Source organism: Heterocephalus glaber, unplaced genomic scaffold, assembly GCF_053883595.1.
Source record: "Heterocephalus glaber isolate CG9 unplaced genomic scaffold, H.glaber_assembly_v1.0 deba00001564, whole genome shotgun sequence".
NCBI classification, from domain to species: Eukaryota; Metazoa; Chordata; class Mammalia; order Rodentia; family Bathyergidae; genus Heterocephalus; species Heterocephalus glaber.
This window is the reverse complement of record NW_028258351.1, coordinates 14077277-14103758: the sequence shown is the minus strand read 5'-3', so window position 1 is coordinate 14103758 and position 26482 is coordinate 14077277. Positions and strand designations below refer to the sequence as shown.

Sequence of the window (26482 nt, the reverse complement as noted above, 5' to 3'; positions counted from 1 at the left end):
TGTTTGAGCCCCTGGGTTCAATCCCCAACACTGTCAAAAACAAAAGCCCACTAAGGTTAAAAAAAAAAATTAGAGATAGTTATAGGGTGCCCTCTATTTAAATATAAAGGAGTCATAGCCAGATAGTCTTTGCTTTTTGTTTTTTTTTTTTGGTACCGGGGATTGAACTCAGGTCCTTGCGCTTGCGCAGCAGGCAGCGAAACCCCTGAGCTAAATCCCTGGCCTCAGATAGTCTTTGTTTTTGTGGGATAACAGTAAGAGAAATAGGTGCAGCTGGAGAGATGTAGGTTAGGTATAAGAAAATTTTGTAGAGAATAGATGTTTGGGAATTTCCTTCTCTGGAGGCCTTAAAAAAATAGATTATCTCACTTATCTGGAGTGGTTTATTTAATCCAGATTATTTTTCAGGATCTCTTTCATTTATATATATAATGTATTCTGTTGTCAAAAATACAAAGCCAGAACATTTTTACTTTTATTAAAGATGTTATGCTAGTTTTCAGAGAGGAAAATATATCAATTCTAGGCATACTTTAACTCCTGGATGTGTTTTCGTCTTATGCTGTCTTGGAGGAAAAGAAAATTGAGCCCAAATTTATTCAGGAAGGCAGAAACAGCAGTAACATTTCTATTGTTTAAAAAAAAAAAAGAAAAAATTATATAAGTCCGTAAGACTAGAAAAGCAGTGAGCCCAAGCCACACACAACATCATGGCCTGTTGCCTAATTACCAAGAAGATGTGAAATGTGGGAGGCGTTGAAAACAAATTAAGACTGAGGAGATTGTAATGGGGAGCAGCTGAAGCCACATCACTTTCCCCCCTGCTATTTATTGATTGATTGATTGATTGGTACCGGGGATCAAACTCGGGGCCTTATGCTTGCAGAGCAAGCAGCGGAACCACTGAGCTAAATCCCCAGCCCTACCCCCCTGCCTTTTGAGAAAAGTCCTGTAGCTATTCCTCCAAGTCTTGGTCTCTGTGCCTGGTGTTCCAGGCTGCATCAGTGAATATATACTTGAATGCCTACTGCATGCAAGACTTCTGTTTACTCTTAGCATCAGCAGACAAGGGGTTCAGGGCTTTAAGAAGATCAAGTGCCAGAAAGAGTTTTTCACTACTTACTAGTTACAAGATGTCAAGAGTAAACAAGTCAGAGCTTCTGTGGGCTTCAGTTTCTTTATCAGTGGTCTAATAGATGATCTCTGAGATGCATTTTAGGTCTTATGTTTTTTTCTCATTTCCACCTTGTCACATGGCTTAATTTTTTGTTTTATTTAGCTCCTGGATTGATCTTATCTTTCTCAGTTTTTAAAAAATTGAGTAAAGTTAGTAAGCTGATTGTTTTGTGCAGAAATGTTATATAGCCTAACTTCGTTCCTCACCATCTGAGGAGTTGGGTCCTGCCCTGTTAGTCATGATCTGAGTCATTCTCGAGTCTGGGTCTCAGTGTTGTCTGAAAGATTGATTTCTTGAAACTGCCATTTAGATGAGACAAGGTGTCTCTAGAGATCACTTCACAAGGCAGCCACTCAAGTTAGTGAGTGAGTGCATATCCTGATAGTGATCGAATCTTTTGAGGTTTTTAATACGGATGGAGTCCTCTTGGACTCGGGAAGAGGAGATGGTCAGGAGTGCTGGGTGATCCCTGATGGATGCTTTCCTGGTGAAAGCAGAGCCAGACCTGCGCTTGGCTTTCACTGAGAGGGTTGAGAACCTGGCAGCTTGCAGACTATTGATTTGTGACAGTTGGAATAATTTTGCTTCTGATTATTGCCTTGGTTAAAGTTACTGTTTTAGTTTTTACTTGCTTTTGCCTGGTCATGCAATTTGCACAGCTTCAAGTCTCTTGAAATTCAAAAACTGATATATTTATTTTGGACTTTGAATTTTAAAAAATATAGTATTTTTTCGGGGGCGGGGTGTACCAGGGATCGAATAAAAATATAATGTTTCTATGTCTTGATTTATTTTAAAAATTAACAAATGTTTTAAAATACAAAAGTAAGTACTCATTGTGGGGGAAATCGTTTTTTGTATTATATAGTGCTTATTATAAAATATTCAGAAAACATAGAGACAGAAGAAATAAAAATTTACTGATGTTCTCATTACCCAGAGAGAACTATCCACCTTTAACATTTGGTGTATAAAAAAAAATTTGGTGTAAATTTTTAGATATATGAACAGTCCCCAGTGTGTGAATATGCTACCTTAATAATCTATTGTTGGACATTTTAGGTTGCTTTTAAGTTTTTATTATCACGAATATCTGTTTTTCCTCTTCTTTCCTCTATTGCTGCTACTGTTGCTGCTACAGTTTCTCATTCTTCTTGGCTTGAATTTTATAATTATTACATAAGCAATAATCAAAAAAAATCCTTATAAAAATATAACATTACAGATAAGATTAAAATTTCTTTCAGCTCTGCCCCAACTCCTGTGTACCCCAAGGTGGTTAACACTAGACATCAGGTTATATATTCTTCAGGACCTCTTAAATGCCTTTGCATACTTAGGTATTTGTTGGTAAAAACACATCATTTTATTTTGTGTTTTTTTCTAAACATAAGTTTTATACCATCATATCCTCAATTTCTGTACACCTTTCTTTCTGTAGTATGGGGTGTGACAAAGATTTTTTTCTGAAAGAGAAAGACACAAAACTACTTACAGGTAGTTTGAAGCCAAAATCAGACAGGATTTTGGTTACAAATCTGGGAAGCAGAAGCCGCGTTATGGAGCCCTGAAGAGGAGACTTGTGTATGCTTCCCTCAGTCATTGCTTAGCAAAGCTGATTCCTTTTGGGTGGATCCATCTTCTCTTATGTCTTGCATATAAAGTTACTCTAACCTGTATCCTTATATGTTTGATTTTTTTTTTTTTGGTACTGGGGATTGAACTCAGGACCTCGAGCTTGCGAGGCAGGAGCTGGAACCACTGAGCTAAATCCCCAGCCCATACGTTTGATTTTTTTTATCTTTTGTTTTTATCATATTGTACTAGTCGAAAGGTGAAGGGAGGGTTTTTAAAAACTATTTTTTAAAAAAGGTATGCATTAGGGCCTGGGATTTAGCTCTGGTTCTGCCACCTGCCTTACAAGCACAATGTCCCGAGTTCGATCCCCAGTACCAAAAAAAAAAAGGTATGCATTAGACATGTGGTCCTGTGAGACTTTAGTCTGATCCAGGGAGCATTAATAGGTTGGTTTCAATTCCAATCCCAGAGAAGAGGCTTCCCCAGACACAGCTTCGAAGCAAGACTGTCTCATGTGACTCTCTGTCCTGTCGTTCTGTGCTGGCTCTCAACTGCCTTTCAACACGGAGACACATGGCTCTGAAACTTCCCCGGTGTGGCTGCTTTTCAAGCAGAGTGAACTCTGCTTTTCTCGTAATGAGAAGTGCTAGTCCCCCTCCCCACCTCCGACCAGAAAGAGTGCTGCACAGTGTCAGGATTTAAAATGAAACCTTTGTTATAGCCCATGGGGAAAAATGGATCCAGTCCAGCCCCAAACATATCCCTCTCTGCCATTCCAAATCTACCAAAAGTTTTAGTGGCTCCGAAACTTTTTAGAGGGAAAAAGGGTTTGTTTAGTTTTGTTTCAGAGAGGGGCACTTGAAATGGCATGTGGAGGAAAAAAGCAAATGCATGGCATGTTTTGTGCCAATGAAAATGAGGACAGCTCAGCAGAGAAGGGAGCTGGAATGTAAACTGTAATTGACCCATATCTGTGGCATGACTTTGGGGCACCAAAGGGTCAGCAAGAGGAGTTGCCATCCAAGGGCAGGAATGAAGATAACCAAGATTCCAGAAAGCTCTAGGGTTTTCTTATTTGAGGGGAGGGTATTACTCAATGGGGAAAGGGCCAAAATTGGGGTGAAACTAATAGCACCTTTCTCTAGGACTTGAAACTGTTTTGTGTCTTTTGAGAAGGATTCCCTTCTCTGTGGCTTTCCAGAAGCTATTTATTAATCCAGCCTAGAGCTGTTCCCCACCCACCCCTCAGAGCACCACAAGCAGTTTGGTTGGGGTGGGCAGATAAAGATACTTTGCTGACCATGAATTGTTCAGTGTGGCCATAAGGCCTATGTGCCTGGTTTCTCTCTCTAGCACCAAGTTTGAGTTTGCTTTTTTTTTTTTCTTCAGAGGACTTGAGCTGTGGTTTGTTCCTGTTGCCAAAGGAGCTCCAGGCATGCACCACTGTTTAGGATCCAGTGGCCACATTTGGCAAGCAGTGATTTGAATGACCTCTCCTTAGGAGCCCTAGGTCACTGGCTGGATTTCTGCCTCCCTACATTACAGGCTCTTCCTGTATTGGGAGTGGCAGTTGGCCAGGGCATTATATTTCCACTGGCCTGAAAACATACAGACCCTGATGAGCAGAGGCTTATGAGAGGGAGGAGGACAGCAACACAGAAAAGGCTGAAACAGATCATCAGGGCCCTAGGTCTTCAGGGTTTTTCAAAGGGAACCTTGGGATCCTTAGGTAGGGCAATCAGTGTGGTATCTCAGGAGACAACAGGAAAACAATGTCTGGTTTCTTGAAGTAAATCATGTGTAAAGAATCTTTAGCTTTATGGGACTCTCTTTTATAAAGTATAACTTTCATTGCAGAGGTTAGGTGTTAGAACTTAAAGTTTGTTCACTACTTAGAAAAACTGATTGTTTCTGAGAGAAACTTTTTTGTCAGCTTGAATTCAGTTTGCCAGGGGTTAGGAAATAGCATACCAAGGCATAATAACTCATAGCAGTTTACCCAAGAATTGAGTTGTTTCCATCTCTGAACACTGAACACTTTATTCCTTTTTCTTAAGTCTGTTCAGAATTGCAGGATACCAGAATGGTTTGTGAAAGTAGCAAGAAAAAGTCCTGTGCATTAGTTGTCTACTCTAGGGGTTGTGTATGTAGGGGGGTGACTCTCCAAGTGCTCTTGGGGATGTGCCTCACTGATGGGCTCCTTGTATATGCAGGATGGAGACATTCCCTTCAGTGGCTGAGAAGGTCCTCAAGGAGTTCCAGGTGTTGCTGCAACATAGCCCATCTCCTATTGGAAGTACCCGTATGCTGCAGCTTATGACTATCAACATGTTCGCCATACATAATTCCCAGTTGAAAGGTAAGGAATGTTCAGTTACTTCATCTAGACAGGTCAACCTAGTTTCTTTCCTCCGCTTCTTTATCACCATCCCTAACTCCAGATATATACATGCTGCCCTCCCCACCATTGCCTTTCAGAGCTTTAGTTTACTCTCTGAAATCAGTAAGACTCTCTAATGCTTGTGTGATATGGAAGGAAGGAATCATGGATATGGAGCTTAATTTGCAGACCAGGAGATGCTGTTGCACATCTGGCCATGCTAAGGCAGCAGCAAGGCCTCTTGGAGGCTACAGACCCAGAGCCTCTCCCAAGGGAGAGGCATTGCTGAAATGTTTCATTGCAGAGACCATACGCTTGGCAAGGATTGGGAATAGCTGTTTCTGGACTCATGTACCCTGTTTGTTCAATATGGAAAAGTCCAGTTCCCTATGGGATATCCCTTGTGGGAGCCTGCCAGAGAGTAAGAACAGAGAATTGATGAGCTTTGGTGATTCAAATCTGGAAGCACAAAAACCACCAGGCCTAGAATTTGGCTAGTGTACTGATATGCATTCTGAAATGCTTTTCTGAACAATCTTTGGGGTTTTTTTTGTGGAAGTGGGGGAGTGGAGGAGGGAAGGACAGATTGGCAGGGTTTTTAAATATTCTAATGACCAACCAGATCCACGTTACCAAAATTTCTTCTCTTCCTCCAACCCCAGTTAGGTAAGGATGATGTGGTTTGACTTAATGGGAATGTGTAGTATGGGGGTGACATTATTTTTTATTTCTTTAAAGCATTTGATCCACGCTGCCAAGGAGTCATTTCAGAGGATTGGCAGAGAGTATTTGGTCTCAGGGCTAGAAGGTTATTATCTGAGATGCTAGGAAGTAGGAACTACCTCATGGAGAACCTGTTGCAAAGCAGATCTGGTATTTCTGGACAGAGTGCCACTAGCTCTCTTGTGGCGCCTTTTCTCAGGGCTGTCTCTCACCCTGAAGCTGATTTATTTCTCTTTGCATTTGTATTGGGATGTTATGCTCAACTTGCTGGTGGTGGGGAATTCCTACCCTGATGAGCAAGGTGCCACACTTTCCCTGGAAACAAGGCTCCTCTTGGGACTTGGCCAGGGCTTTGGCTAGGCAGCTTGTGTTTTAGTCGAATCTGACACTGGGAGGACTTTCTCCTCTCAGGCTGCCTGCTACAGCGTTTATAATTTCCAGCTGAAGGCAAGCTGCAGAGGCTTAGTAGCCTTTTTGAACTTGGCTTCTTATTCTTGAGATGGCTCTTTGTTTAATCAGCAGTAAAGAAACATGAAGGGCAGCACTGGTTTCTAGGAAGGGGGAAATACTGTTTGTAAAATGCTGCCCTGGTGAGGTCCAAAGAGGAGGGAGATTCTGCTACCAAGAAGGAAGCTCAGTGAACTCTGGAAATGGGACATCCTAGGTGCCCTCCTATTCATTTTCTTCCCTTCTACTAAAACAGCCTACTGAGTTTAGTGAGCTGCCTGTCACAGAGCTGCTGCCTCTCCTGAGGTATTGTTCAGCGTTAGATGACCTGCAGCCTCTGTGGGTGTGACTATAAAGGGCCTGTAGCCCTTGCCTGTGAAGCATCTGTTTTCAGCCACTTCTCCGTGGAAAGGAATACCTGGGGTTTTTCATAGGCCACCAGTGAGTCCTTTTCTTGTAGCTGTTGTTAAGTGAATTTAAGAAAATAGGGGTAGAAGGAGGAAGGTGAGTATAGACAAAGAAGGAAATAAGTAGTTCCTTCATTTGACGTGTAAAAGCCTGCCCTTGTTTCTGGCCTTTCCCTGACTCACCTCCATGAGGCAAAAGGAGCCCAAGCTGAGGTGGTCAGAGGCTCCAAGGGTTTTTCAGAGAAAAACAGCCCAGGCCACAGGATATAACACTCAACTAGGACACAGAGCTCTGTGGACATGCTGCCAAGTACCTGGTGTGCAGCTGAGGCGGCTGTCCAGACCCCACTGTGTGGGCTGCCATTGGGAGAGGGGTGAGCGGAGCACTCAGCAGGGCTGGTTGGTGGGAAGATGCACTTTTCCATTTCCCAGCACATGAGTCATCTTCTCTGGGCCCCTGTGCTGTGCTTGCACGGACAGTGGCAAGAAGGGGGTGTTGTGGCTGAGTAGGAGCATCTGTGCTGGGGGTGGAAAGGGAAGGGGGTTGGGGAAAGGGTAAAGATTTAAATCCTTCACTAATCAGCAGCAGTTTGAATCACATTTTTATGAGTAAGGAAGTGATAAATCAGCCCTGTGTGTTCAGCCCCCAAATCTCATCAGCCTGTGCCCTTCTAAAGATTTCCCTCTGGGCCAGTATGCATGCTGTCAAAGTCGCCACCCAGCCACAGGTCCCTGGCCGTCTGAAACCAGGAAGTAAGGCCTGATGCTGCCTGGCCCTCCTGAGTGCTTGGGGCCTATGGTCATTTGGCAGTCACTGAAAGTTACAGAACATCTGGGCCATCATTTTTCTTTCTATTCCTTCTTGTACGTGTCCTTCTGGGTGGGTGTTTGCATATGTCAGTTCCTGGAATCTGTGAAGGAGAGCATTCCAGCCTGAAACAGAGGTGATCTTGCAGCTCACATGGCAGTCTAGATCCTCAGTCTGTGCCTGAGTCTTCTCATTGCTGGGGGTCAGGAATATAATTTGGAGTGCAAAAGAGAATTCCTTACTTAAAAAGAATGTCCTTTGCTGATACTCAGAATCATTCGTTTTTTTGTGTGTTAGATGCTACCCTTGTGTAACTGCAATCTTTCACAATATCAGTAGTCTAGGATAGAAATTATATTGCTACTAACATTTCAGTGTGATTACTTTTCAGAAAAGCTTTTCTTATGGACACAGGGCTGTCTAAAAGCTATGGTTGCTGCAGAAGGGAAAAGAGAGGGAAAAGCTTAAATGGTAGGGAGAGAAAATATTATGGAGGCAGAGATTGTGAGATCAGATTCACTCCCATTCCCACACATAGAGGAAAATAAGTTATGTCATATGATTTGGCCAATTAAGCTTGCAGGTTTCATCAGTGGTCTTAAAACTCAGAGATTCAGGATTGTTGGTGGAGAGACCTGTATTTCTTATATGGGTCCTATGCAGAATCCTACTTCAGTGGAACTACAAGTCTAAAATCCTAATACTCTACACTGAAGTGGTTGGGAACCAATACATTTCAGGGACAGGATAAAGGGATGTTTGGGGGCTTTGGCATAGTGCTGGTGTTTATTAGGCACTGATAAGTATTTGTTGAATGCATGGATGAAGAAGGCCACGGCTCTGGGAGGGCCGCTTTGTTAAGCAGTGTGTTCCTTGCCTGGCCTGTGTCCAACACTGGTGAGATAGGTGGTTCCCAGAGTGATGTCACCTTTGATAATCTCTGTACAACATTTTAAGTCTGAAGGGAGAAAGGGCCTTCTCCGTGTGCTTGAGTATTTAACACTTCAATAGCCATCCAATTGGCTGATGTGATGCTGGAGGGTGAACTGTTTGTTGATCTAAACCACAAGCACTCCAAGAATTTTAATTTTTTAAAAAATTCTGTAATTTAAGGAAATAAAACTCTAGTTTCTCAAAGAATAATTGAAGCAACATTTGTAGTAGGGCATCACTGAAACCCCATTGCATCCCCCATCTGTGCCCAATTTGCTTCAATCTTCCCCTTCCCTCCCCTCCTCCTCTTGCTCTCTCTTTTTAAAAAATATGTTTTATAATTTTTGGAATCAAAACCATCTCAGGCACACACTGTTTTACTTTACTGTATTATTGGATTATACTTCCTCTAAATCATTGGATGTTACTCATTCGCCACCACTGGAATAACTTCCCTTTTCTGTGCCCTGGCCTCCTCTCTTTTTTTTTCTCTACTAGTTTGTAGAGCATGCCTCCATTTCAGCCTTGTAGAAAAGCCCTGGTAGCAACAAGAGGGCACCCAAGAGACATTTCTGGTGTGTGCTGTTGGTGTTGTTTGCTGTGAGGGGTGAGAATTGAAGTATTGAAGCCAGTAGACTGGCTTTCTTTTCGTGATCATTTATACTTCCTTTGTGTTATTGGTAATCCTAAATTACAAAAGTTTGAGGATGTGCCACATGTGTATCTCTGGAGAGGTAGAGAGCTATAGATGTCCAGTGGTACTGGTAGAGCTTTAAATCTTCTTTGTGCCATTGTTACATACGAAGTTATCTGTAGCTGAGAAGTTTGGTTTACAACCAGAATTTGTCTTCTAGCATATGGCGAACCTTGGAGACCTTAGAGAAGAGCAGTTAGCTCCTTTGCAATTATTTGCTTCTGTCTCTCTGACCCAAGCAGAATGTATGATGTCCCTAATCCTCTCCTTGTTGTAACAGTTGTACAGGAAATCCACCTTTTGTAAGGAGTTAGGCTTAAGTTTAACTGTGTAAACTTTCCCTCTCATTTCTTTTCCTTTTATTTTTTAATTCATTAAGTTTATTGGTACATTTTAGGTATACAATATGATGACATTCATCATTGGGAATTTGTACCTTTACATGATATATCTTGGTTCTTATTTTTTCCACATTCCCCTGCCCTCCCTTCCACACCTCCACCCCTCCCTATTTACAAAGACTTTGTTTCCATTTTTTTCCTTTTCTCATATTTTTTTGTTTCCCTTCTTTCCTTTCCCCAACCCCTCCACTTCTCCTTCCACTTCCCCTTCGGACCTTTTCTTCCTATTTCACATTATCTATTATACATTTTGATCCTCATTTACACTTTCAGTTTCTCACACCAGAGAAACTATTCAGTATTTACCCATGTGTGTCCTATTTATTTCACTTAAGAGTATGGTCTCAAGGTGCATCCATTTAGCTATAAATGTCTCTAGTTTCTTGTTCTTTATGGCTGAGTAGTACTCCATTTTATTAAAAAAAACCCACATCTTCTTTATCCAGTCACCAATTGATAGGCATTTGGGCTGTTTCCAAGCTTTAGCTATTACAAACCGTGCTGCTGTAACCAAGGGTGCACATATATCACTGTGGTATGATTCTTTTAATTCTTTGAGGAAGATATCCAGCAGGGGACTAGCTGGGACAAATGGGACCTCTAATCCTAGTTTTGTGAGGTATCTCCATACTGATTTCCACAGTGGTTGCATCAGTCTGCACTCCCACCAGCAGTGGAGCAGGGTTCCTCTTTCCCCACAGTCCTGCCAGCATTTGTTATTGGTTGATTTCTTGATAGCAGCCATTCTTTCTCATTTCTGCTTCTGTGTCTCTATTAGAAGAAGCCCTTGGACTCTTTCTTCACAAGGATCCATGAGTCAGTGCTACTTGACTTTCATTTTCAAGACTCGTCAGGTTAGAGAAAATTAGTAGAGAGAGTGCTGGCTTGGCCAACAAATTTTGTGCGAAATAGATTTAAAGATCAGAATAGATTAGACTTTTGGAGGCAGGCAGGCCAGAAACGGCTCTGTCCCTAAGTTTTGTCCTCTATCCCTGTTGGGGAGACAGGGCTGTCCACAAGCTGCTAGCACAAACTTTTTCCCTTCGCAGTATGCCTATGATCTAGCTATAGTTGCATGGAAGAAAAGAGTGAAAGAAGTGTGTCAAGGGTCCTACCTGTCTTCCCAGCTCTGAGTTCTAGCATCATTCTTGTTTTTAGAATGAATCTGCAAAAGGGGAAACATGAAAAGCTATGAGAAAATTTAGTCATACCAGTTCTATTAAGCCCCTTATTATACTGGTTGAAGAAATGGCTTTCGTTTTCTCCCAAGATAACAATGTAAGCTGGGCATGGTGGTGCATGCCCATAATCCTAGCAATCCTGAGGCAAGAGGATCTCCATGTAGCCTGGACTACATAGTGAAACTCTCTCCAAAAAAGAAAACAACAAAGACAGTAATATGGTTTGGTGTCCATAGTTAGTTGTTAGGTACCCAGTGGTTATTGTGAGTTATATATTTTATTTCTATTGCCATTTTATTCCTTCTCAATTTGATTTTTTTCCCCCTCCAGTTTGGATTTATGATTTATTCTTTTTTGTCGTTGTTGTACTGGGGATTGAACCCAGAGCCTCATGCTTGCTAGGCAGGCACTCTACCACTGAGCTACATCCTCAGCCCTCCAGTATGGATTTATTCTGAAGGAGAAACAGTTTTGTTTTTTTTTTTTGAGACAGGGTCTCCCTATGTAGTTCAGGCTAGTTTTGAACTCACTATGTATCCCAGGCTGGCTTCCAACTCATGGCGCTCCTCCTGCCTCAGCCTCCCAAGTGCTGGTGTTACAGGTATACACTACCATGCTTGACTAGAAAAACACTTTTGGGGGGAAATATGGGAGCAGGACTTGAGCTCATTTTTTTCCATACTTTTAAAAGAAATTTTCCCTGAGGACTAAAATTAAATGTGTATCTTGGAGCAGAGAATGGGAGCATGGACATAGGCCCCAGGCCAGATATGTACTACAGGTTGAATATATAAGGAAAAGAATTGTGTTTTTTAGAGCATGTGACCAGTAGTGATGAAAGCAGCAGTGACTACTAATACATGATGACACTTTATTAGTTACTGAATACATGTCCCTGCATACATGTTTTAATTTAATTCTCCTGTCAGTCTTCTTAGGTTGAATAGATATTTTTTATCTTATTTGATGCAAAGAAAAGAAATCAGAAGAAATGTATCAGGAAGGTTAAGTTACTTAAGTAAGGTTTCACAGTGAATATATTATGCCTAGGTCTCAAGTGTCCAGCCTTTTCTATCAGGAGACATAAAATGAAAAACTTCCCGAGATACATAGATGATGCATGGAGTTGTTTTCTTCCCAGTCCAGATAATCTGCTAGTCTTTGAGTGTTCAGTGAGTCAGATCTGAGACTGAAGTGAGAGAGTTTGAGGGTCAGAATTCTTCCAAGTGGTTTGAGACTTAGGGTGTCACGGGTCCTAAACTGGCAGAAGGATATGGTTTGGGTGGATTAAGGCTGTGTGTGTTTCATATTTACTGTTGTCATGAGTGGTAGGAAGATCTTCTCTTGTAATAGAAAGCATTGTTCATGGCCAGTTGGTAAAAGAAGTGTTTAGTCTTTCTCATGATTTTGGACTTGTAGTTTCTCAAAAGGGGGTGGGGGCATTTTTAGGGACATTATTTCTTATTTTAATCATCATTTCTACTATCACTCTTGCTTTTAAAATGAAGCTTTTTACATACCATTCAGAGAAGAGACTATGCTTTTTTTTTCTTTTTTTTTTTTGGCCTGGGGCAAGGGAGGTGAACAGATCATTCATACAGAAAAGAGAATGAGAGTATAAAACATGAAAGAGGATAACATATATGTATGTCCTTACCACCCAGATTAAGAAATAAAATATTGTCGGTACTTAAGGTGATCCCTGTGTCCTTCATCTCATCATATCTTAAGCTGCTTCATTTTTCTCCACATCAGGTAACTATCATCTGGCCTTTGTAATTCATTTCTTTTCTTTATAATGTTATCACCTAAGTATGTTCTCTAAACAAAACATAGTTTTGCTTTCGTATAAATGCAATCATACTAATCATACTACTTAAATTCTTTTCTCTTTGGTTTATTTGGTTTTATCTCATATTTGTAAGTTCATACATATTAATCTGTGTAGTAATAGTTCATTTTCACTCCAATAATATTACATTTTAATTTATCAGTTTATCGATTCTTTTGTTTTTGATTTTTGTTTTGAGACAAGATCTTGTTATGTAGTTCAGGGTGGTTTTGAATTCAATGTGTAGCCCAGGCTGGCCTCAAACTCTCAGCAGTCCTCCTGCCTCAGCTTTCCGGGTGCTGGGATTACAAGTATGTACCACCACACCAGCCTCCATTCTTTTCTGATGGACACTTAGGTTATTTTTTCTTTAGTGCTATTATGAACATTGAATCCATTGACAGTCGTTGTAATTACATATTGGTATATTTAGATTTATGTATACAAATCTGTCTTTCTTAGTTTTTTTTGCTGAGACAAAATACCCAACACAAGTTAAAGGAGGAAAGCTGTATTTCATCTCACAGTTTGTAGAAGTTTCAGTCCATAGTCAGCTGGCTCCAAGGCACAGTGGCATGGCAGAGGGACATTGCAGAGGAGAAACAGTTCACAGTGTGGCAGACCAGGCAGGAGGCAGGGAGCAGCAAGCCCACTTTTCCCTTTTATCCCTTCCAGGCTACCTGCCTTTTGGGTGGTGCACCCCACACCAGGGTGGGCCTTCCCATTATCCACACCCTGAACTATGCTAAACCAATCAGTGGACTAAGTTAGTAATATGTACCCTTAATCACAGTATCACTCCCTTTTTTTTTTTTTTTTTTTTAGTATCACACTTTTTTTTTGGTACCTGGGATCGAACTCGGGCCTTTGTGCTTGCGTAGCAGGCAGCGAAACCACTGAGCTAAATCCCCGGCCTATAGTATCACACTCTTAATCCCAGCATCACATACCTTAGATCCAGCCGTCTCCATAATGCCCCACCTATGACTACATGAGGCTTTGAGGGGACATCCAGAAACAAGCCATAATACCATCCAATTTTTCAAAAATTAATTATATTGAGGAGAAGTTTATACAGAAGAAATTATACCCATTTTAAGCATGGATTTCAGTCAGTTTGATGAATTTATGTATTCAATTAACTAATCATCGCAATCAAGATATGGACCATTTCCATCCTCCCAGAAATTTTTTTTTTTTTTTTTTTGGAGACAGTATCTCACAATGCAGTTCAGGCTGGGCTTGAGCTCACTGTATAGCCTAGGCTGGCTTCAAACTCTCCGCAATCTGCCTGCCTTAGCCTGGACCACAACAGTGCTGGGACCATAGGCATGCACTACCACACCCAGCTCCCAGAAAGTTCTTATTGAACCCATCCCAGTTGATCTCCACCCTAGGCTAGGCAACTATTACTGCTTTCTGTTATGACATTAAACCTTCCTTTTCTAGAGCTTCATATCGCTGGAATCATACAGCATATCCTCTTTCATATCTGACTTGCTCAGCATAATGTTTCTGAGATTATTTGTGTTTTATGTGTCAGTATTTTTCATTCTTTTGTATTACTGAGTAGTACTATGTAGTATGGAGATGCTGCAGTTTTGTTTATCCAGGTAGGGTTGTTGCTAGATTTTGGCTACTATGAATAAAGCCTCTATGAACATTTATTTGTCTTTTTGTAGACATGTTTTTGTTTCTCTTCTACAGTATAAATACCTAGGAGAGGTTTGCTGGGTCATATGATAAGTGTATGTTTAACTTTATAAGAAAGCGCTGAACTTTTTCCAAAATGAGTGGGCCATTTTACATTCCTGCCAGCAATGTAAGGGTTCTAGTTTATTTACATCCTTGCCAACATTTGATATTGTCAGTTGTTTTTTATTTTAGCTGTTTTAGTAGATGTGCAGTGCTATTTCATTTTGGTTGTTTCGCTGATGACTAAGGGTGATGAGTGACTTCATGTGCTGATTTCATGTATTTGTACTATTGTGTATTTATGCTTCTTGATAAGTGTTTAAATCTCGTCATTCATTCATTCATTTACTGGCTTTTTGAGACAGGGTGGTGCTATGGGGATCAGGCTTGTTTTGAATTCACTATGTAGTCCAGGCTGGCCTTGAACTTGCAGTGATCCTCCTGCCTCAGCCTCCCAAGTGCCAGGATTACAGGTATACACCACCATACCCAGCTTTCTTGTCTTGTTGTTGTTGTTGTTGTTGTTGTTGTTGTTGTTTTTGGTGCTGGGGATTGAACTCAGGTCCTTGCACTTGTGGGGGGCACTTGTGAGGCGGGCGGCAGAACCACTGAGCTAAATCCTCAGCCCATCTTTATTATTCTTCATGGAATCTGGATATAAGGCCCCCTCCCTTTTTTTCTTTTTTTTCCCCCAGTTCCGGGGTTCAAACTCAGGACCTTGTGAGGCTCCACTGAGCTAAATCTCTGGCCCAAGAAACCCCTTTTTTGAAAATACTTTCTTCCGACTCTTTCCCATTCCCTGCCTGTACTCTTTTCTTTTTTCTCCTTTCTTTCCTTCTTTTGTTTTTTCTGTGGCTCTAAGGATTAAACAAACCTAGGGCTTTATACATGCTAGGCAAGGGCTGTATCACTGAGCTATGTCCCCAGGCCTTCTTACCTTCTTTTGGATGCATTGTTTTCCATTCCATATGTTCCTCCTATCCCCCAGCTTCCTTTTCTTTTAGTGGTTACCCTAGGACAGCGATGGTAAACATTTTAGAGCTTTCAATGTTACAAGCAACCCACTGAGACACACGTGTCATAGGTTTGCCACCACTGCCCTAGGAAATACAGTGTGCCTACTTATCTTGCCAAAAGTCAAAAGTTAATCACCATTTTCACTCTCCTAAATGACAGAAGCACCATAGAATACTTAAAATCATTTACTTCCTGGTTTATATGCTGCTGTTGCCATGTATATGAATTTTGTTTGCATTCATTCATGTTTTTTTGATACAGGGTCTTGCTGTGTAGTTTATGCTGCCTTTAAATTAAACTATGTAGGCCAGGCTGGATTCAAACTTTTGGCAATCCCCCTGCCTCAGCCTCCCAAATGTTGAGATTGCAGACATGAGGCACCATGCCCAGTTTCTTTTTTCCTTTTAAATTGTATGAGAGAAGCTTATTGTTTTTATTTTTATTTTAAATATATTGAAAGTAAGGGATTATGTAGATTCACTTGTAATTTACTATTACATTTATTTTTGCATTTTAGGCTATTTGTGTGATCATTTTCTTTCTTTCTTTTTTTTTTTTTTTTTTGCCTGAAATATATTCCTTAGAATTTATTTAGTGAAGGTTTGTTTGTTTTTGTGGTTGTAGGGATTGAACCCAGGGCCTTGCACATGCTCGGCAAGCACTCTACTCCTGCCTACAGCCCCACATCCCCCTTTTAAAAAAATTTTTAAAATAACTTTATTATCAAACAGACACACATACAAAAAATTTAAACCATTCAAAGAAGAACAATGCAAGGGGGAAAAAACTATAATGATATTCAAACACAGTAGAACTCAACCAAAACAAAACTGGAAAGCACTTAAACATTTTTCTATATAACTTAAAAAAGCATCTCAAGCACCAACAAGACACCAGAGGATGTGATTTGTTTCAGAAAGATCCCCAAAACCAACATTGAACAAATAGTGGTCTGGAAAAAAACTCCAGTTAGCTAGCAGGCTCCACATAAGCCAAGCTTCTCCCTAATTTAAATTTCGAGGGGCCGGGGATTTAGCTCAGTGGTTTCGCCGCCTGCTGTGTAAGCGCAAGGACCCGAGTTCGATCCCCAGAACCAAAAAAAAAATTTCGATACACTCATGTAACACGTGATGGAAACACAATCTGAGAAATATGTTATTAGGCCATTTCATCCGTGTGTACCCTTAATTACACTTTCAGTTTCTCACACTAGAGAAACTATTCGGTATTTACACATATGTGTCCTATTTATTTCACTTAAGAGGATGGCCTCAGTATGCATCCATTTAGCTATAAATGTCTCTAGTTTCTCATTCTTTAAGGCTGAGTAGTACTCCATTTTATAAAAAAACCACATCTTTATCCAGTTTCCAGTTGATGGGCACTTGGGCTGTTTCCAAGCTTTCGCTATTACGAACTGTCCCGCTATAAACATGGGTGCACATATATTGCTGTGGTATGATTCTTTTAATTCTTTTGGGAAGATATCCAGCAGGGGGATAGCTGGGTCAAATGGGACCTCCAAGCCTAATTCTTTGAGGTATTTCCACACTGATTTCCACAGTGGTTGCAGCAGCCTGTACTTCCACCAACAATGGAGAAGGGTTCCTTTCTTCCCACACCCCCGCCAGCATTTGTTATTGGATGATTTCTTAATAGCAGCCATTCTTTCTGGGGTGAGGTGGAATCTCAGTGTTGTTTTCATCTGCATCTCTTGAATAACCAGTGATGTTGAACATTTTTTCATATATTTATTTGCTGCTTTTACTTCTTTGTCTGAGAAATGCCTGTTCATTTCAGATGCCCATTTTTGAATTGGGTCTTTGAATTTGGGGGGGGTCTGATTTTTTTCAGTTCTTTATATATTCTAGATAGTAGTCCTTTGTCTAAAGTACAGTTGCTGAAAATTTTTTCCCACATTGTAGGTTGTCTGTTAGCTCTGTTGGTGGTTTCTCTTGCAGTGCTGAAGCTTTTTAATAAGATAAGATCCCAATTGTTGATTCTTTGTGTAAGTTCCCATGCCACTGAGATTTTGTTCATAAAGTCTTTTCCTATAGCAATATCTTCAAGAGTTCTACCTAACTTATTTTCCAGCAAATTTAGTATTACTGTCCTAATATTTAAATCTTTAATCCACTTTGATCTTAATTTAGTGCATGATGATAGGTATGGGTCTAGTTTTGATCTTTGAAAGGTTGAAATTCAGTTTTTCCAACACCATTTATTAAATAGGGTATCTTTCTTTTTTTTTTTTGGTACCGGGGATCGAACTTGGGTCCTTATGCTTGTGTAGCAGGCAGCGAAAGCACTGAGCTAAAGCCCCAGTCCAAATAGGCTATCTTTCTTCCAGTGAGGGTGGTTGGCTCCTTTGTCAAAGATGAGGTGGCTGAGCATATCTGTAGTTGTTTCTGCATCTTCTAATCTATTCCACTGATCCTCGGATCTGTTTATTTGCCAATACCATACTGTTTTTATCACAGTAGCTTTGTAGTATAGTTTTAAGTTGAGGATTGTACTACCCCCAGCCATATCTCTGTTGCCTAAAATTTCTTTTGCTATTCTAGGTCTCTTCTGGTTCCAAATGAATTTTTGGATTGTTTTCTCTAGTTCTGTGAAATATATTGTTGGAATTTCAATTGGCATTGCATTAAACCTATATAATAGTTTTGGAAGTATGACCATTTTCACTATATTGATTCTTCCTATCCAGAAACAAGGGATGTCTTTCCATTTTCTTATATCCTCTTCAATCTCCTTTTTCAAAGTGCTATAGTTTTCAGTGTAGTGGTTTTTTGCTTCCTTTGTTACATTGACTTCTAGATATTTCATTTTTTTGGATGCTATTGTAAAAGAAATTGTTTCTCTAATTTCTCTCTCAGTGAGTCTATTATTTGTATAAAAAGGCTATTGTTTTTTGAGTGTTGACCTTATACCCAGCTACTCTACTGAATCTATCGATTAAGTCTTAGCCAACCTTATCAAAAAAGGAAAGAAAAGGCTCAAATCCATGCAATCAAGAATGAAAAAGGTAAAGTCACAGCAGATCCAGGAGAAATCCAAAGCATCATCAATACCTACTTCAAGAACCTGTACTCTAATAAAATGGAAAACACAGAAGAAATGGACAGATTCCTAGATACATACGAATTACCAAAGTTAAATGAAGAAGATACAGAAATTCTAAACACCCCAGTTACAATGAGTGAAATTGAAAATGTAATAAAAAATTTACCAACAAAGAAAAGCCAAGGTCCTGATGGCTTCACTGCTGAATTCTACAAGATGTTTAAAGACGAACTATCACCATTATTCTTTAAACTCATCAAGGAAATTGAAAGGGAAGCAAAGCTTCCAAATTTATTCCTGGAAGCAAGTATTATTTTGATTCCAAAACCAGGGAAAGACCGACCAAAAAAGAGGACTACAGGCCAATCTCCCTAATGAATATTGATGCAGAAATTCTCAACAAGATACTGGCAAACAGAATACAAAGGGTCATCAAGAAGATCATACACCCTGACCAAGTCGAATTTTTCCCAGGGATGCAAGGATGGTTCGACATTCATAAATCAATAAACATAATACACTATATTAACAGAGTCAAGGAAAAAAGCCATATGATCATCTCAGTAGATACAGAAAAGGCATTTGACAAAATCCAACACCCACTCATGATAAAAACCCTACAGAAAATTGGAATAGAAGGTCTTTATCTCAACTTGATTAAGGCTGTCTATGAAAAACCAACAGCCAACATCGTACTAAATGGTCAAAAACTGAAAACTTTCATGCTAAAATCAGGAACAAGACAAGGATGCCCACTATTACCACTCCTGTTCAATATAGTTCTGGAAACATTAGCCACAGCAATTAGAAAAGAGAAAGAGGGCCGGGGATTTAGCTCAGTGGTTTCGCCGCCTGCTACGCAAGCACAAGGACCCAAGTTTGATACCCAGTACCAAAAGAAAAAAGAAAAGAAAAGAGAAAGAAATAAAAGGAATAAAGATAGGAAAGGACGAAGTTAAACTGTCGTTTGCTGATGACATGATACTTTACATAGAAGACCCAAAATACTCTGCCAAAGACTTCTAGGCTTAACCCACCCCTTTTATTTTATCTTTTTCTTTTTTCTTTTTTTGTTAGTACTGTTTGACAAGGTCTTGCTAAATTCCTTACTAGGCTTCCTAAATAGCTGAGATTATAGGTGTACACCACCCAAGGTGAAGTTCTTTTGATGATAAACTGTTTTATATTTTTCTAAAAAAGCTGTATTTTGCTTTTTTTTTTTTTCCTCCTAGATTATATTCATTGGTAATAGAATTCTAAGTTAACAGCTATTTACTTTCTTTGGGATTCTGTTGCTAATTAAGGTCAGCTATCAGTCTAATTGTTTCTCTCTTTTTGTTTATTTTTTGTTTTTATGTGGTACTGGGGATGGAACTTGGGACCTTGTGCTTACGAAGTAGATGGCAGAAGCACTGAGCTAAATCCCTGGCTAATTGTTTCTCTTTTAGAAGTAATCTATCTTTTCTCTCTGAATACTTCCCTGTCTTTCAAAAATCTTTGGTGTTGGCTGGGGATTTAGCTCAGTGGTTCCGCCACCTGCCTCACAAGTGCAAGGTCCCAAACTCGATCCCCGGTACCAAAAAAAAAATCTTTGGTGTAATGCTGTTTTGGTGATTTGTCTAGATTTTAATTTATTTTTCTTTTTTTCTGCTAGGAATGGTTGGGCTTCATGTATCTTTAGATCCTTTTTTCCCTTGAGTTTTGGGAAATTCTTAGTATCCTTTTTTCAAATATGGCATTTGCCTATGCCTTCTCTCCACTGGCTCTAGACATGTTAGATTCCCTTTGTGATGTCTCTTAAATCCCTTCTTTCTCTTTTTGTGCTGCATTCCCTTTTTTGTTCATCAAAACTTCTCTTAACTGTATGTAATTTGTTAATATTCCCCATTGAGTTATTTTAATTATTATGTATTTTTTATTTCCAAGAATTTTGATATTTTTCAAAATCAAGACTGTTTTGACCTTCTTTATGGTTTCTTATTCTCTAAACATATTTGTGAGCTTGTCTTTTATTTCTTTAAATACATTAAACCTGGTTATTTTAGAGAACTCAATAATCCAAAATGTTATACTTTGGATTTAGCCTTGTAGGAGCCTAGCTTTGTGGCATACTTGTTGGTCTTCCCCTTAAGTTGTCCATACTCTTGTGAAGCCTTAAAAACCAAAGCTCCTTTCATCAGATAGCAAGTGTTCTGAGGGTAAAGGCTGGCTACATTGCCATACTTCCCTTTACTCAGTTCCTGCCCAGAAGATTCCTTCCCCACCCTTTTTTTTTTTTAAGCTATCTCTACTATGCTTTCTAAAAAAGATTTTTAAAACACTTCTAAGATAATGAGTTGTTTCATTGGGAGAACAGGTATAGATATGTAGTCTGCCTGCCACATGGCTAGTGGAAATGCTGTGATTCCTTTCACTTTTCACTATCAGAAATAGCTTCTGTTTTTAAGCTCTGCCGGTTAGCACAGTGACTGGAGTTTCCATTTCCAGGGTGGCAAGGGCATGTAGGTTGCTCTTCCAAAGAGTAGCTCCTTTTCCAGCTCCTGCCCATTTACAGCTTATCTTGTGGCAGATGTGTTACTGGGCTCTCACTTTAAAATTTTTCCTAGAGCTGCTGCACAAGCGCAAGGACCCAAGTTCGATCCCTGGTACCAAAAAAAAAAATTTTTTTTCCTAGAGGTGTTCAGTGTATAAAATACTTATTTTGAGGACTAGTTTGGTGAGGAAGAAAGGTAAAGAGAGGCAAGAGGGAAGCCTGTAGCTGAAGTGATAGAAACCATTCATTATGAAAAAGAGTGTGAGCTAGAGATCTAGAAAAGAGTGCTCTCTTGTTTTAGCCACATTACATTACATATCTGGTGAACCCTTTTGGCCCATAAAAATCCTTTCCATTAGTCAGGGTACTCTGTGCTTTTGTTCTTGACTGCTGCTGTTTTTAGAGCCGTATGGTTACTTGAATGTCTCAGTTTCCTTTTCAGGAGGTAGATTATCATATATTTGCGAATATATTTACAGTAACTGGAGCTTTCTAGCTTGGTTAGTCCTCTCTTTAGATATAAGACTCCCTTCGATCCCCGGTAACAACAACAACAAAAAAAGTTATAAGACTCCCATCTTGAAGCTTATGTTCAGAAAATGCCCATGTGATCCTTTGCTCAAGTGCCAACAGTAGACACAGCAATTGACATGCTACAGGGAATTTCCAGCTGCTGGGCAGGTTTTCTGAAATCCAGACACGTGTTGTTCACACTTTGGCTTCTGAGGCAGGGATCAGTGGTTGAAGAGGGGAGGGACTGGCAGGGGACTGGAGGGGGAAGGATCTTGTGATGCCTGCCTGGGGCTTAAGGCTGTGTAAGTGTTCTTTCTCTCTTCTCCAGCTGGTGTTGGTAGGATAGAGTAAATCACCAGAGTGGTTATGAGCTGAACCCCCTGTGGACTTCTGTGAAGCACATCTGTGACGTCACTCTGTTATCATGTCTGTTCTGCATAACCTCTTTTCACCTCTCCCCTGAGACAGGGTGATGCTCAGAACTCATGTCAGGGTAGTGAGCAGAGGGAAATGTTTGGTAATCATTATTTTTGAGATGAATGCTAAGAACATACTCTCAGGCCATTGTCATATTTTCAAGATTCCCCATTGGAAAAGAGAAACCCTCTTTACAAACATGGCCTGAGTACCCTTCTATGGATAAAACTTTTCAAACAGGGAAAAATGACAGTTCAGAAAGCCTTGAAACTCCTAAATAATCTCTCTTGTTGTCCTTGCTCTCCTCTTACACACACACACACACACACACACACACACACACACACACACACAGAATCTGCACTCTGTACAAGTGATTCTTTTAAAAACATCAGATCAAAAAAAAACACAAAACATCAGATCATGTCACTTCTCTGTTCATAATCTCCACTGGCTTCCTATTTCACTCAGAGTAAAAGCCACAGGGTTTACAAGGCCTTCCTGTATGGAGCTCTTTTCCTACCACTGTGTTGCTCCTCTCTGACCTAATTTACTGTCTTTTCTCCTGGGTTACTTTCTTTGCTTCAGCCACAGTGGGCTTTTGCAGTCCTATACAAACTGAGGACTGGCCTGCCTTTGAGCTTTTGCATTAGCTGTTTTCTCCTCTTGGAATGTTGTATATTCAACTATCCACATGGTGAATATCTTACTTCATACTGTATAATCTGATTAATGTTACCATGTCCATTAATCCTACCCCACCCATCCTATTTAACACTCTATTTCTGCCCTGTACTTATGATCTTATCCTGCTTATTTATGATAATTTACTACTTATTATGCATATGCAAAATCAGCACCCTTGCTCTGGAAAGCAAACTTTTTATATTTATTCATTCGTTTATTTTATGGTACAGGGGATTGAACCAGGGCCTTCTTACTGAGCTACATCTCCAGCCTTTTTTTTATTTTTTTTACTTAGAGACAGACATTTGCTAAATTGCCCAAGCTGGGCTCAAATTTGGAATTTTTCTGCCTCACCCTTTCAAAGTGCTGAGATTACATTCATGTACCATCATGCTTGGCTGAATACTCTCTCTTTTTTTTTTTTTTGGTACCAGGGATCGAACTCTGTACTTTGTCCATGCAAGGCAGGCAGCAGAACCACTGAGCTAAATCCCTGGCCCTGAATACTTTCTTTATAAGAGCATAAATTCTGTTCTTTCTGATCATCTAAGCCTTGTATCTTTTACTCTGTTCTTTTTTCTTACTTGAATACTCTTTATTTTTCCTTCTTATTTACCATATTTTTACTGTTCCCTTACTGTGTCCTGTTTATGTAAATTAAGTAATTTTTAAAAATTAACATTTTGGATTTTGTTTACGAAAACATTAAGAAAGAAAATGAAAATCCAGTATGGTGATGCATGCCTGTAATGCCAGCACTCTGGGAGACTGAGGCAAAGAGATCTCAAGTTTGATTCTAGCCTGGAAAACTTAGTGAGACCCTGTCTCAAAAAAAAGTAGAAACCACATGTAAACCTACTTCCTGACAATTCTTCCTATGTTATGTATGAACATTCAAGGCTTTATCACATAGTTTAAGAAGATGTGCTGGGTGTGATAGCACACACCTACAATCCCAGCACTCTGAGAGGCTAAGGCAGGAGAATTTTGAATTCAAGCCCTATCTGGGAAATTTAGTAACTTAGCAAGACCCTGTCTCAAAAATAAAAAAAGGGCTGGGGATGTAGGCCAGTGCAAAGGCCCTGGGTCCAATCCCCAGTATTGAAAAGAAAATCAAGAAAATGTTGAATATAAAATGTTTGGTTGTACTATATTTACTTAAAAGTATTCAGAAGTATAGTTTTTTTCATTAATTTGTTATTGTTGTTTTCAGTAGTGAGAATTGAATTGAACCCAGTATCGTAGGTATGCTAGGCCAGCACTCTGCCACTCTTCTCCCAGCCTTTTTTCTCTCTTTCTCTCTTTCTTTCTCCTCCCCTCCCTCCCTTCCTCTCTCCCCCCTCCTCCTCTTTCTTCTCCTTCTCCCCCCTCCCTTTGAGGCCAGGTCTTGCTAAGTTGCCCAGACTGGCCTCTAACTTGGAATCCTCATGCCTAAGCCTTCCGTATAACTGGGCTTACATACAGACATGTGCCACCATGCCCAGATAGAGCTATAAAATTGTTCTGTAAACAATTTTTGAGTTTTGCTTTCCGGAGGCAGGGTCTTGCTATGTAGTTCAGGCTGGCCTTGAACTTACTATGTAGTCTAAGGCTGGTGTTGAACTCAAAGTGATCCTCCTGCCTCAGCCTCCCAAGTGCTAAGATTACAGGCATGCACTGCCACGCCCACTATAAATATTTTTAACAGTGGAATAATATTTTCATTTGACTATATCACCATTCATTTAATCATTACCCTATTTCTGGATTTTTTACCCTCATGTTTCTGTATTATAAAGGATGCTGTAATTAACATCTTTATAAATAAAACCTTTGTATTTTATTTTACTAGAATATATTTTTAGAAGCTCAGTTTGGGGGTTACAGGGTTTGAAGTCTTTTAACATTTTTGATACATGATACTAGATTACTTTTTTCCCCCCTGCATCGGGAATTGAACCCAGAGCCTCTGCACTTAGTTACATCCTCAAACCCTTTTTAAAATTTTGAGAAAGGATCTCACTACATCACAATGTTGTCCAAGTTGGGCTTGAACTTAAACAATCCTCCTGCCTTCTCCTGCCAGAGTGCTAGAATTCACAGGTGTACCACCATGCTGGGTTTAGGTTACTTCTTAGGAAGATACTACCAGTTTATACTTTTATCAGCAGTATTTGAGGATATCCAACAACTACTTTTCTGTGGATATTGAGCATTTTTACTTTCTTATAGTCCTTGGCCTAGTGTAGACCTTCGTATATTTGTTGAATAAATGACAGAAGAAAACCTGTCCTTAAAAAATAAATGGAATTTAGCTCAGTGTGGTAGCACATACCTGTAATCCCAGCACTGGAGAGGCTGAGGCAGGAAGATTATGAGTTTGAGGACACTTGGGCTACATAGCAAGTACAAAGCTGGCCTAGACTGCATAGTAAGACCCTGTCTCAAAAACAAAACAGCGGGTGTGGGGGTGCATGCCTGCAATCCCAGCACTCAGGAGGCTAAACCAGGAGGATTGTTGTTATTTTGCGGCCAGCATAGGCTACGTAGTGAGTTTGAGGCCAGCCTCAACTGCATAGTGAGACCCTGTCTCAAAAAACAAAAATCAAAAGAAAACAAAAAAAATCAGAGCTTATATTGTAGAGCAGTCAGTCCACAGGAAAATTGAACAAAAAGTACAAAAAATCCCCACATACCCCTGCCCACCTCCAGCCTCTTTCACAATCAAACATCTCGCAACTGACTGGTATATTTGTTAACTGTCAGTGAACCAATCACCCAGAGTCTGTCGTTTACTTTGGGATTCACTCTTGGTGTTGTACATAGTATCGGTTTTGGCAAATATGTAGTGACATGTATACACTATACACTATTGTAGTATCATATCAAATAGTTTCACTGCCCTAAAAATTCTGTGTGCTATCTCATCTTTCTCTCCCCTTTAACCTAACACTACTGAGTTTTTGGAGGGGAGGGGGTACTGGGGATCGAACTCGAGTCCTTCCGCTTGCGAGGCAGGTGGCGGAGCCACTGAGCTAAATCCATGGCCCAGTACTGATATTTTTATAGTCTGTATAGTTTTGTCTTTTCCAGAATGTCTTATAGTTGGAATCATACAGCATATATGACTTCTTTCACTTACTAACATGCATTTACAGTATCTTTCTTGTGTAATTTTATGTCTTGATAGCTCACTTTTTCCCCCTCTAGAGGGGGGATGAAACCCAAGGCCTTAAGCTAGCGCAAGACAAGTGCTCTACCACTGAGCTACACCCCCAGTCTGATAGCTCATTTCCTGAATAGTGTTCCATTGTCTACATCTACCACAGTTTACCCATTGACCTATTGAAAGGTATCTTGGTTGTTTCAAGTATTGACAATTATGAATAAAGTTAGTGCTAGCATCCATGTATAGGTTATTATGTGGACGTAAGTTTCCAAATTGTTTGGGTGGGCACCAGGGAACATGATTGCTGGCTGATGTAGAAGAATAGTTTTATAAGAAATTGCCAAAATGTCTTCCAGCCTATCTTAGTTTAAATTGCATTTCTTTGATTATTAATGAGATGGACTTTTTTTTCCTGTTTCATTAACCATTTACAGTTCTCTGGAGTCTTGTTCTGTGCTCATTTCTGTTCTAGCCTAGTATCTTATCAATCTATTTGAGCTTTTCAGATAGTAGTAAATGTGGTAAGTCCTTGTTGTATTCATCGATAATTTATTTGTATTTAGTTTTTAAAATTATGTTTACAGGGTTTTTTAAATCATCTTTTTTTTTAATGTATAAAAGTTATTAAGTTTTATGTAAATATGTCATTCATTTCACTTACAATTTGTTCTCTTACTCCTAAGCTTATTAAAAAGTCTCTTCAGGGCTGGGGATTTAGCTCAGTGGTTCCAGCACCTGCCTCTCAAGTGCAAGGACCCGAGTTCAATCCCCGGTACCAAAAAAAAAAAAGTCTTTTCACTGGTGAAGTTTCTAACTAGCTCTGCAAATGTATTTTCATTTCCATCA

The 26482-nt window shown here is 39.9% G+C and overlaps 1 protein-coding gene across 10 annotated transcripts in view; it reads left to right on the top strand.

The window, feature by feature from the left end:
• Positions 1-26482, top strand: part of Smg6 (SMG6 nonsense mediated mRNA decay factor) — a 239868-nt gene that overhangs the window by 57328 nt on the left and 156058 nt on the right. For 9 of the 10 annotated variants that reach the window (XR_002386908.2, XR_002386909.2, XR_002386910.2 and 6 more), the window contains one exon: positions 4969-5114. Coding sequence is in view for 7 of the 10 variants with exons in the window: in XM_004857170.4 (XP_004857227.1) it covers positions 4969-5114 (146 nt within the window). In the remaining 3 variants the exon portion in view is untranslated. Of the gene's footprint in view, positions 1-3904; positions 4485-4968; positions 5115-26482 lie in introns of those variants that run through there. The other variant, XM_021238096.2, reaches the window with a different exon arrangement.